We start from the raw sequence: 12,812 nt of genomic DNA, 5'->3' as shown, positions 1-12,812 counted from the left end.
CTCACAGGGCACAGCTGGGAGAGTCTGAGCCAGTGAGCACATCCACCGTACCAGGAAGGCACTGGGGACAGAAGCTCCTGCCCTCGGGGACTGTCTGTGCCACCCGTGATGTACCTCTTTATCTGGCTGCTCATCTGTATCCTTGATCCTTGGCAGTAAACCGGCAAGCATGTTTCCCTGAGTTCTGGGAGCCATGCTAGCAAATTACCCACAACTTTTCCCCACCCTGCGCTTTATTTATTTACTTACTTATTTACCTATTTAATTATTTATCCTATATAATAGAAGGGTCATATGCAAATCAACTGAATGGCAGAACGACTGGTCACTGTGATGTGCACTGACCACCAGGGGGCAGAGGCTCAATGCAGAACCACCACCGCACCCCCCCTATACCCCTCCCCCCATTAGCGCACTCCTGGCGGGGAGCAGGCCTAAGCTGCAGCCGGACGTCCCCCAGGGCTCCTAGACTGTGAAAGGGCGTAGGCTGGGCTGAGGTGGGTGTTGCCCGCCCCCTCTTCTTCCTCCAGTGCATGAAGGCCGTGCACCGGGCCTCTAGTTTATTTATAAAGGGGTTTTCATTTTTTAAATTTATTTTTTTTAAATATATTTGTATTGATTTCAGAGAGACAGGGAGAGGGAGAGATAGAAACATGAATGGTGAGAATCATTGATGGGCCATCTCTTCCACGCCCCACACCGGGGATGGAGCCCACAACCTGGACCTGTGCCCTGGCCTGGAATTAAACCACGACCTCCTGGTTCATAGGTCGATGCTCAACCACTGAGCCACGCTGCCCGGGCATTTTTATTTTATTTTATTGATTAGAGAAAGAGAGATTGATTTGCTGTTTCACTTATCCACGCACTCATTGGATTCCTGTATGTGCCCGTATGATAGGGGATCGAACCCACAACCCTGGCGCATCGGGACAACACTCCAACCAGCTGAGCTTCTCGGATTCGGCCAGGCCCCGCCCTGCATTTTATTTATTTATTTTTTTAAATATATTTTATTGATTTTTTACAGAGAGGATGGGAGAGAGATAGAGAGCTAGAAACGTCGATGAGAGAGAAATATCGACCAGCTGCCTCTTGCACACCCCCTACCGGGGATGTGCCCGCAACCAACGTACATGCCCTTGACCGGAATCGAACCTGGGACCTTTCAGTCCGCAGACCAACGCTCTACCACTGAGCCAAACCGGTTTCGGCCCCACCCTGCATTTTAACTAGAAGAAGGAAGAGGAGAAGAAAGAAGGAAAACAGAAGAAAAAAGAGGGGAGGGGGGGAGGAAGGAAGAAATAGAAAGGGAGGAGAAAAGGAGGAAGAATTTTAAAATTAAGAGCTGTTACACACAAAAATTGGGACATCCAGTTTCTCTGAGGAACTGGACTTTCTGGTACCACTGGTCCGCCGTCCTGTTTGGAAACCCTGCATTCCAGTTCATTGCAGCTTCTCTCCGGTACTGATCTGTGGTCGGCAAACTGCTGCCTCGAGCCACATGTGGCTCTTTGGCCCCTTGAGTGTGGTTTTTCCACAAAATACCACGGCCTGGGTGAGTCTATTTTGAAAAAGTGGCGTTAGAAGAAGTTTAAGTTAAAAAAAAAATGTGGCTCAGCTGAAACCGGTTTGGTTCAGTGAATAGAGCGTCAGCCTGCTGACTGAAGGGTCCCAGGTTCGATTCCAGTCAAGGGCATGTACCTTGGTTGCGGGCACATCCCCAGTAGGGGGTGTGCAGGAGGGAGCTGATTGATGTTTCTCTCTCATTAATATTTCTAACTCTCTGTTCCTCTCCCTTCCTCTGTAAAAAAAATCGAATATATATATATATATATATATATATATATATATATATATATATTTTTTTTTTTTTTTTTTTTTTTTTTTTTTAAGGTTCACTAAACAGAGCTCAGACGCCAGACCTGATAGACAATGGGAAGAGAGCACGGGAGCGGAAATGGGCAGGTCTGAGTTTGAATCCCGGTTTTGCCACTTTCAAAGATCCTGGGGGTGGATCTTACGTACATCTCTAACCTTTATTGAGCATCTCCTATGCATGCAGCCCCGGGCTCAGCCATTCCCACCCTTTATCTTGTTTGCTCCGTGAGCTCTAGAAGCAATTGCAAAAGAGATCCCAGGAAAGGCCTGAATTTCTGCCTCTGCTGAGCGGTGACGAAAATAGCCTCAGACAGGTTTGCTGGGCGGATGGAGTAACTCAGAGCTGGAGAGCCCTCAGCTAGGGCTGGGCGTGTGCACAGCGGGGTGCTGGCCGGGACAAGCCCCTCTGCCCAAGAGTATCCTGCCCAGGTGAGGGGCTCTGCAGGGAAGCCAGGTTTTGGTTTGGGGGTTTTTCTTCCTTTTTAAATTATTGTCCCACCCCCCTTCCTTTTAAAAAAATAATAATTTTAGAGGGAGCTTATGCCTGGTTTTGGCTTCCAAGGCAAGCAGACTGCTCCCAGCCTGCATGGATCCTGCCTGCCAGGAGCTGAAACCCAACTTCACACAGGTTTTTTGTTTTGTTTTTTTAATGTATTTTATTGATTTTTTTTACAAAAGCAGGACGTCTGGTCACCTTTATCTTGGTAGTACCCGGTGTGAGCTATCTGACCGTCATTCCTGAGCCAGCTGGCGAGGTCAGCCTGTTCCAGTACAAGGAGATGAGCCTGAGGCAGACTAACCAGACAGGAAGCAGGTGCCTTGGCTGCGGCACAGCGGGCAGGGGACGTGACCCAGAGCAGGTGGAGAGAGGAGCAGGACCCTGAGGGCCAGGAGCCATGGGAAGAAACCTATGGGAGGGGTTTCAGCAGGAGAATGGCATTTGGGGGAGTGAGGGCAGAGCAGAAGGAGGGAGACCAGCAGGACCTGTTGTGGTGATCCAGGCAGAGATGAGAGTGACACGTGGATTAGAATGAAAGCATCAGAGCCGAAACCGGTTTGGCTCAATGGATAGAGCGTCAGCTTGGGGACTGGAAGGTCTCGGGTTCGATTCCGGTCAAGGGCATGTACCTTGGTTGCGGGCATATCCCCAGTAGGGGGCATGCAAGAGGCAGCTGATCGATGACTCTCTCTCATTGATGTTTCTAACTCTCTACCTCTCTCCTTTCCTCTCTGTACAAAATCAATAAAATATATTAAAAAAAAAAAAAAGAAAAAAAGAATGAAAGCATCAGAAATGGGGATCAATGGAAAACATTGGCATATATTTTGGAGGGTAGAGCTTGACCTTGATCTTTATCCCCTACCCCCACTCTGTTTCCCTGACTGTTAGGAAGGCTGATCTGAAAGGTGTCAACTTCTCTGAGATACTTTTTCCCCCCAAATATATATATGTGTGTGTGTGTGTGTGTGTGTGTGTGTATAATTATTATTATTATTATTTTTTTTTTTTTACAGAGAGGAAGGGAGAGGGATAGACAGTTAGAAACATAGATGTGAGAGAAACATCAACAGCTGCCTCCTGCACACCTCCTACTGGGGATGTGCCCACAACCCAGGTACATGCCCTTGACCGGAATCGAACCTGGGGCCTTTCGGTCTGCAGGCTGACGCTTTGTCCACTGAGCCAAACCAGTCCTGGCTTCTCTGAGATTCTGGGTTCATCCTGCAGGAGACAGTATGCCACGTGGCTTGGAGGGTAGGCATGGATGTGGCACCAACCTGGGTTTGAGTTCTGGCTCTGACACTGACTGGCTGTGTGGCTTTGAGAAAGCTCTTTCACCTCTCTCTGTGCCTCAGTTTTCTCATCTGTAAAATGGGTACATACACAATGGTGCCCGTTCCACAGGATTAGGGTGATGGAGGAGACAATGAGTGTGAAGGGCTCAGAGCAGGGCCTGGCACAGTGAGCAGTGTATCATGGTTAGCCATCATCACTGTTACCATCAAGAGGGGGCTTTTCAGCCCAGCTGGTGTGGCTCAGTGGTTGAGCATCCACCTATGAACCAGAAGATCACGGTTCAATTCCTGGTCAGAGTTGTGGACTTGACCTCCATTATGGGGCATTCAGGAGGCAGTTGATCAATGATTCTCTTTTATCAATGATGTTTCTATCTCTCTATCTCTCCTTCTCCCTTCTTCTCAGAAATCGATTTTTAAAAATTACATATACCCCGGCCGGCGTGGCTCAGTGGTTGAGTGTTGACCTAGGAACCAGAAGGTCAGGGTTCGATTCTTGGTCAGGGCACATGCCTGGGTTGCAGGCTCCACCCCCAGTGTGGGGGTGTGTAGGAGGCAGCCAATCCATGATTCTCTCTCCTCATGGATGTTTCTCTCTCTCCCTCCCTCTCTCTTCCTCTCTGAAATCAATAAAAAATAATTTAAAAAAAATAAATAAAATTACATATAATCGCCAAAACCGGTTTGGTTCAGTGGTAGAGCATCGGTCTGCGGACTGAAAGGTCCCAGGTTCGATTCCGGTCAAGGGCATGTACATTGGTTGCAGGCACATCCCTGGTAGAGGGTGTGCAAGAGGCAGCTGGTCGATGTTTCTCTCTCATCGATATTTCTAGCTCTCTATCCCTCTCTCCTCCTCTCTAAAAAAAACAATAAAATATATATATTTTTTAAAATTACATATAATCAATTTAAAAATTACATATACTGGTATATTAAAGGGGGGCTTCTCAGCCCTTCTATGTGTCCTGTTTCAGAGCTTCGGAGTGAGAAATGGAATGAGCAACTGGAAGATGATACTCTGATCAACTTTGGTTAATACCTCGGTTTCCTTGGCAACAAGGGAGTCCCGTCTCATCCTAGTCCTGGGCACCTGTGTTTCTGAGGCAGGTGGCTCTCTGCCATCCTCAGGCCAGAAGCAGGCGGAGCCGCCAGGCAGGCCAGTTTAGCTGGCTCGGGGGAACGAATCCAGCGGAAATGGGGTAACTGCCATGCAGTTGAGGTGAGTCCAGGGGGCCACACCCTCTCTGTCTGACTCTGTGCTCTCTGCCCACAGCCTCCGCCTCCTTCAACGCCTCCTGCTGCTCTGAGGGCGCCGGCAACGTCTTTGGTGGCACAGAGGACAGCGGCTTCACTGTTTGATTGCCAGTTAGGACATGTGCCCGGTTGCCAGCTGGATATCCCCAGTAGGGGGCGTGCAGGAGGCAGCCAATCCATGATTCTCTCTCATTATTGATGTTTCTCTCTCTCTCTCCCTCTCCCTCTCCCTTTCTCTCTGAAATCAATAAAAATACATTTTAAAAAAAAAGAAAAAGAAAGTTGGTGTACTTCCGACTAAATTTTATTGTTCAGAATAGGCATTTGTGTCCCCATCTTTCAGGAAAATAAACTCACTTCTAGGCAGCATGTGGGCTAGAATGCAGATTGTTTCAAGGGCAGATTGTTGGCGGTACAGTACCTCAGAGGGCCCCTCAAGCCCATCCCTAACCTGCTCTAATCAAGAAGAAACCTACAGCTGAAACCAGTGTGGCTCAGTGGATAGAGCATCAGCCTGCAGACTGAAGGGCCCCGGGTTTGATTCTGGTCAAGGGTACATACCTTGGTTGCGGGCACATGCCCAGTAGGGGGTGTGCAAGAGGCGGCTGATCGATGATTCTCTCTCATAGATGTTTCTGACTCTCTATCCCTCTCTCTTCCTCTCTATAAAGAAAATCAATAAAATATATTTAAAAAAAGAAAAGAAGAAGAAACCTACAAAGTCCTTGGCAAAAACACGAGGCAGGTAGGCCCTGACCCAGCTCAGAGATAACATTCTAACATTCTCTCTGCCGGGTGTGTCCTCGCTTCCTCCTGCATGATTTGCCGTCACAACCCCCGTCTCCTCCTGGGCAGGGTAGGGGCTTGCGGGCCGGCTGGCAATGCATATCTGCTGTCAAATGCTTTACCCCTGAGCTATACTCCCTGCTGGCAATGCATATCTGAATGCAAAAGACTGAGGCTTAGTAGAGGGCTTTGATTTCATTACAAAAGTGAGTTGTGCAAACTTGAGCCCTGTATGATTTTTTTTTCATTTATTAACTCTAATAGTTTTTTTCTTTAATTACATTTATTGAGGTCTGTGGCCACACCACCCTGACATACCCAGTCTGTCTGGGATGTGAGACGGTGAAGGCCGTGCCCGGTATTTTGGAAATAATTGTCATTAAAGAGAAAACCACAGGCCCAACATGGAGTCACTTACGCTAAAGCCTGTGACGTGAAACCAAGACTGCGTACCTGACCCTCATGGCAGTTTCTAGCTTCTCCAGGGAGGTACTCCTCAGGCATCAGTCAGCCTGGAGTTTTCTGGTCAGTATGAGGAGGCCATGTGTCCGTGGGTCCTCCCCCTCCCTGCTCCCTCTCTCCGGGAAGCTGAGGTGTAAGGAAAGGTAACCTTGGCTGAAGGAATCCTTTCTTTTCTTTCTTTGAAGTTGATTTCAGAGAGAGGGAAAGGGAGAAGGAGAGAGGGAGAGAGAAACACTGATGGGTTGCCTCCTGCACACCCCCTCCTGGGGATCAAGCCTACAACACGGGGGTGTGCCCTGACAGGGAACTGAACTGGTGACCTCTTGGTGCACGGAAGGCCACACCTGCCAGAGCAATCCCTTCTTTTCTTTTGCTAATAGCTTTCTTGTCCCGCCCAGTTTCTGCCTGTAAAAGCCTTCCGTCCTGTCCCATAGAACAGCTTCTCCAGGGCTCCTCTGAACTTGAAGGATCAGATGCTGCCTGATTCATGAATTGCTCAATGAATGAAGCCAATTACATCTTCCAATTTACTGGATTGAATTTTTGTTCTTTAACATCAGTGTGTACAGGTTATGCTTCTCGCCACCTTTTTAAAAAAATATATTTTTATTCATTTCAGAGAGGAAGGGAGAGGGAGAGAGAGAGATAGAAACATTAGTGATGAGAAAGAATCATTGATCAGCTGCCCCCTGCACTCCCCGTCTGAGGATCGAGCCAACAACCCAGACATGAGCCCTTGACCAGAATCGAACTCAGGACCCTTCAGTCTGCAGGCTGGTGCTCTACCCACTGAGCCAAAACAACCTGGGCTGCTAATCGCCCCCTTTTTTTTTTTTTAATATATTTTATTGATTTTGTACAGAGAGGAAGGGAGAGAGATAGAGAGCCAGAAACGTCGATGAGAGAGAAACATCGACCAGCTGCCTCTTGCACACCCCCTACTGGGGATGCGCCCGCAACCAACGTACATGCCCTTGACCAGAATCGAACCCGGGACCCTTCAGTCCGCAGACCGACGCTCTACCACTGAGCCAAACCGGTTTCGGCTAATCGCCCCCTTTAAATGCAAGATCAATTTTGAGAGAAACAGCGATTTGTTAGTCCACTTATTTAAGCACTCATCGGTTGATTCTATTTTTAAAAAATATATTTTATTGATTTTTTACAGAGAGGAAGGGAGAGAGATAGTTAGAAACATTGATGAGAGAGAGAGAAACATCGATCAGCTGCCTCCTGCACACCCCCCACTGGGGATGTGCCCGCAACCAAGGTACGTGCCTTGATAGGAATCGAACCTGGGACCCTTGAGTCTACAGGCTGGCGCTCTATGCACTGAGCCAAACTGGTTTTGGCTGATTCTATTTTTTTTTTTTTTAACATATTTTTATTGCTTTTAGAGAGGAAGGAAGAGGGAGAGATAGAAACATCAATGATGAAAGAGAATCATTGATTGACTGCCTCCTTCACGTCCCACACTGGGATCAAGTCCGCAGCCTGGGCATATGCCCTTACCGGGAATCAAACCAGTGACCTCTTGGTTCCTGGGTCAATGCCACACCGGGCTGGGCTGGCACTGGACAGATTCTGCTTGGGAGTAGAACAGTCCCGTCCAGAGGAGGGCTGGAGGGAAGATCAAAGCCCAGGTATTTCTCAGGAAAACAGAGAAGGAGACTTTGTCCCTCCAGCTATCAGAAGCTGAGCGCCACCCAGGTCACATCAAAGGAACCTGATTAGCATTTCAAAGTGATCCAATCTCTCCACCTAAAAAAGGAGGGAAAAACCCTGCCCTCCCCTCCAGCTACTGCTTCCCTCTCTCCACCGGGAAGCCCACTCCCGTCTGGCTTCTGCCCCCTCCCTCCTCGCAAATGGTTCTGTCCGAAGTCACAAAGCCAGTCACACCGGAGGGGGTGTGACTTTTCCAATTTTACTCAGAGGCTTAGGGCCACAGCCCCCTTTAGGACCTGGGTTTCGGGGTTTCTCAGCAGGCTCTTTGCAATAGGCATGCCTCCACGTCCTCTCCTCCACACACAGCCATCCACGCCACACAGAAGCCTCGGGCCCAGGGAGCCGGTAGGCCTGCCGCAGCTATGCGCTGGGAAGAGATCAGAATTTGGAGTTGGGCTGTCCATGCGTGGCTTTGGCTAGGACAGAGATCAGATGGTCATCAAAACGACTGCAAATTGCCGCAACCGGTTTGGCTCAGTGGATAGGGCGTCGGCCTGCGGACTGAAAGGTCCCAGGTTCGATTCCCGTCCAGGGCATGTACCTTGATTGTGGGCACATCCCCAGTAGGGGGTGTGCAAGAGGCAGCTGATCGATGCTTCTCTCTCATCGATGTTTCTAACTCTCTATCCCTCTCTCTTCCTCTGTAAAAAATCAATAAAATATATTTTTAAAAAACTACTGCAAATTGTAGTTTCTGAGTCATCTGAGGCCTTGTATTTCTGCTCTCCTTCTCCCCAGCTCCTCCAAGCCTTTTATCAGGTAGCTTGCACAGATCTCAATGTCTCCAAGCCCGTTTTCTTCCAGGTATTTTTACCTCCACCCCAACCCAGCTCCCTAAGGCTTTGGTTTCCTAGCGTCTGCATTTCCCTCTCCAGGCTATTTAAGGAAACACCGAAAAGCAGAAAAGCGTCTATCAAGCTCTTCCAGAACCTAGGATGCACCATTAATTGAGAACTGGAAGCGGGTGAGTAATTAACAGCTGCTTCTAAATATGTTTGACCCTCGGGGCACATAACTGCTGAGTTAAAAGGTGATTCCCTCAATCCTTCCTGAAGGTCTGGCTGAGATTCCAACCACGTCATTCCTCATTCGGTAAAAATGACAAAAGTGCACCAGGTGATTTCCATGCCCTTTCCGGCTTGTGAGCAGCATCTTTGTTTTCCAGCAAGCTGCCATGAATTCCCCCCCTCCCTTTCCTTTGTATCCTCACCAGAGGATCTATTTTTTTTCAAATTGACTTTAGAGAGAGGAATGGCAGGGTGAGGGTGAGGGTGGGGGGAAAGGAGAGAGAGAGAGAGAGAGAGAGAGAGAAAAGGGAGAGAGAGAGAAAAGGGAGAGAGAGAGAGAGAGAGAGAGAGAGAGAGAGAGAGAGAGAAACATTGATGTGACAAATATCAATCGTTGCCTCCAGCGGGGTCAAACACACAACCTAGGTATGTGCCCTGACCAGGAATCAAACCTGCAGCCTCTCGATGTAAAGGGAGGGGCTCCCGCCAACTGAGCCACCTGGCCAGGGCATGCCACCATGAGTTCTAAACACACAGTTGAAGGACTTTGATCTTCAGGCTACTGTGGAATCCTGCAAGTATTTGGTTAAGGCCCCACGGCAGGTGAAATCCTGGCCTGGCGTTGGTGCAGCTCTGGGGGAGGGGCTGGCAGTGGGCTCCAGGGTCTCTGGGAGCGACTTCAGTATAAAGTAGCAAAGCAGCCAAAACCAGTTTGGCTCAGTGGGTAGAGCGTCGGCCTGCGGACTGGAAGGTCCCAGGTTCGATTCCAGTCAAGGGCATGTACCTTGGTTGCGGGCACATCCCCAGTGGGGGGTGTGCAAGAGGCAGCTGATGGATGTTTCTCTCTCATCGATGTTTCTAACTCTCTGTCCCTCTCTCTTACTTTCTGTAAAAAATCAATAAAATAGATTTAAAAAAAAATAAAATAAAGTAGCAAAGCAGCTCTTGGCCAAGACAGACTGAAGTAGGAAAAGGCAACTCGGCTTCATCTCCACATATTTTGCTTTAGGAGATCAACATTTGAGATCTGGACTAGTTGTAGCATGACAGAGTTGACCTTAGATAGTTGACCTGTATGGGTATCACATTCTGTGCGTGTTTAAAAAAAATTTTTTTTTTTTAAATTACACAAACAAAACATGAATAGATCCTCTCTGTAAAAAGTTCAAATAGGACAGTAATATATGGAATAAAAAGCAAAAGTTCCCTTTTTTCTTCCTCATTCCACTTCCCTCCCCCGGGATAACTATTGGTGTCAATTGTGGTGTGTGTGTGTGTGTCTTTCCAAATCTTTTTTATGCATTTAGTTATATTTAAATTTAGTTATTTCCTTCTACACAAATAAGCATGCTATCTTTTTAAATCTCGGCATCATTTCATATCAGTACATATTGATTTATCTCTTCTTTTTTTTTTTTTTTTTTTTGTCCTGTGAGGCATTTTATTTCCACATATGTATTACATCCCTAGAAAAAGAATCCCAGGATTTTTCCTCCTGGGTGTTTTCGTCTTGCCTCTTCATGGTCCATGATGCCCGCTGAGGTTGTCAGTACAATGAAACCAAACTGACGGAATGGAAGCAAGTTGTTCTGCCATTTTTCTAGATCTTTGAGTTGCACATCAAATCTGGGGCTGATTGCTCCACACTTGTTCAACCTGCCTGTGAGGTTCACAACTGTTTTCCCAGCTCTGTGGTCATCAATAATTTCAAATTCGCCAGTGTAACCGTGCTTCATCATCACGGCCAGAAACCGGACGGTGACTTTGAAGCACGGCCTGATGAGGACCCGGCGTTTGCCTCGCTTTTCGGCATGGTTGATACTCTTCAGAGCACCAGCCAGGACATTCATGCGCACCATTGTGGCGGAAAGAGCTATCTCTTCCTTTTTCAAAAAATATTTTATTGATTTTTTTTTACAGAGAGGAAGAGACAGGGATAGAGAGCCAGAAACATTGATGAGAGAGAATCATTGATCAGCTGCCTCCTGCACACCCCATATTGGGGATGTGCCTGCAACCAAGGTACATGCCCTTGACCGGAATCGAACCTGGGACCTTTCATTTTGCAGGCCAGCGCTCTATCCACTGAGCCAAACTGGTTTCAGTTTTTTGTTTTTAACTTCTTTTTATTTATTTTTGGAGAGAGAGAAAAGATATAGAAACGTTGATTCTTTTTTCCACTGATTTATGCAATTCATTGGATAATTCCCGTATATGCCCTGACCAGAACCAAATCTGGAACCTTGGGGTTCCTGGAGGATGATCTGAGCTACCCAGCCAGGGCTAGAGTTTTAGTTTTACAACACGAACAAATTCAAGTTGCAAACAAATATAGTAGTTAACACTTATTTAAAAAGTAGTTAACACTAATGTATGGTATACTTGAAAATGGTTAAGATGGTAAATTTTATGTTTATACCACAATTAAAGAAAAAAGATATTTTTTAGGCACAAAAGTACTTCTGAGCCTAGCCTTAGAACAGGAGTTGGTGGTGGTGGGGAGTGATAAGGAGGATAGGTTTTTTCCCAAAGTTAAAAGAGTCAACCGGTCAACACTTCCTTCCCAGTGTTCCCACCCCCTCCTCTGGGGATAGATGACCATAAAACCCAACCATCTACTATATATAATACATTATAGCAAAAGATACGTGTTTGTGCTTTCCTCCTGAGAGTAAAGAGCTTAGGTATCCTTTCTGATACCGCTTACAAGTCGTGAGCCAAAAAAAAGGAAACCTTAGCTTCCTACCACTCTGTAATGCATCCCTTCTTTAACGGGCAAGAGTAGAAGGAAAAAATTGTCCTGTTGAAAGCGGCGCCCAGGAGACTACATTTCCCAGCATGCAATGGCTCCCCATAGGGCGCCGTAAGTGACGGAGAAAAAGAGACATGGCTTTTGCGACAGGAGTCAGGCGGGCGGGGGTCGTGGGGGGGGGGGTATCACTAGGTATCCCGGGATGCAGAGCCTGGTCACCCCTTTTAGTTACAGGCTGGCTTGCTTTTTCGATGGCTGGTGTTCCACGCCAAGGGGGGACCCGAGGGGAGGGGAATGTTTAAGCTTGGGGGAGCCCCGCAGTCTACTGGACTTGACACTTCGAAAGAGGTAGGAGAGTGACGGAAGGAGGTCTCACTCGAACTCAAAATAGTTCCCGCGCAGAGTGGCGAGGATGTCCCCTTATTTATTGTTTCTCGGGGCAGGTGGGAAGTCGGAGAAGCCCCAAATCGAAGTTCTGTGCGTCTTCCCATTGGCCCTCGGTTCGGCGCAGGCGCGGGGGCTCCGATCCGGTCCCTAGGGACTGGCGAGCGGCTATTGGCCCGGGCCCGCGGAGTCGGCGTCCCGATTGGTCGTTGCTAGCAGGAGCCTGGTTTCTTCCTTGACTCCGGCCAAGGGATAGTGCGGGATTGGTTGAAATCCGCGGGCCCCTGGCGCTGATTGGTCGGAGGCCACGGGCGCGCTGCGCTCATTGGCCCGCGCCGGGACCGTCCCCCCCCTCCGCGAGCGGGCAGCGAATGATGAAACGAGAACGGGGAGGGGAAAGGCCGCGACGTGAGCGCGCGACCTCCGGCGCCATTTTGTAGAGAAACAAGCGGAGTTAACCGAAGAGGGGGGTCGAGGAGAAGCCGGAGTCGGGTGGACCCAGGAGTTTTCCTGTGTCCAGCGTCGCCGGAGCCGCTTGAGGTGAGCGGGGCCGGGGTTGGTCGAGGGCCGGGGCCGGCGGGGCGGTGTCAGCTGTGGAGCGCGGGTTGCCGGCGGCGGGGGGAGGCGCCGGGGGTGGTCCGGGTCCCGACGGGGCCATGGCGGGGGAGGGGGACGAGGAGCGTTTCCCCGGAGCCCCGCGGAGTGAGGGGCCGTCGTCACGGGCCAGTGGCGAGTCGGACTCCCTCCCCGCGCGGCTCGCGGAG

General features: G+C 48.8%; 2 protein-coding genes across 8 annotated transcripts in view; one reads left to right on the top strand and one right to left on the bottom strand.

Moving 5' to 3' along the window:
• Nucleotides 1-10,339: 10,339 nt before the first annotated feature.
• LOC311633103 (small ribosomal subunit protein uS8-like) lies at nucleotides 10,340-10,771 on the bottom strand (the record flags this gene model as incomplete). Its single annotated transcript, XM_084905349.1, has 1 exon — nucleotides 10,340-10,771. The coding sequence occupies one exon, from the start codon at nucleotides 10,769-10,771 to the stop codon at nucleotides 10,379-10,381; it is 393 nt and encodes a 130-aa protein (XP_084761475.1). The 3' UTR covers nucleotides 10,340-10,378.
• A 1,665-nt stretch (nucleotides 10,772-12,436) lies between these two features.
• The window catches only part of CNOT1 (CCR4-NOT transcription complex subunit 1), a 69,465-nt gene continuing 69,089 nt past the window's right edge, over nucleotides 12,437-12,812 (top strand). For all 7 annotated transcript variants that reach the window (XM_084861205.1, XM_084861207.1, XM_084861203.1 and 4 more), the window contains exon 1: nucleotides 12,437-12,588. The gene's annotated coding sequence lies outside the window, so the exon portion shown is untranslated. The remainder of the gene's footprint in view (nucleotides 12,589-12,812) is intronic.

Source organism: Pipistrellus hanaki (assembly GCF_964339955.1).
Source record: "Pipistrellus hanaki genome assembly, chromosome: 15".
In the NCBI taxonomy this organism is placed as follows: domain Eukaryota; kingdom Metazoa; phylum Chordata; class Mammalia; order Chiroptera; family Vespertilionidae; genus Pipistrellus; species Pipistrellus hanaki.
This window is presented reverse-complemented; position numbering and strand designations above follow the sequence as displayed.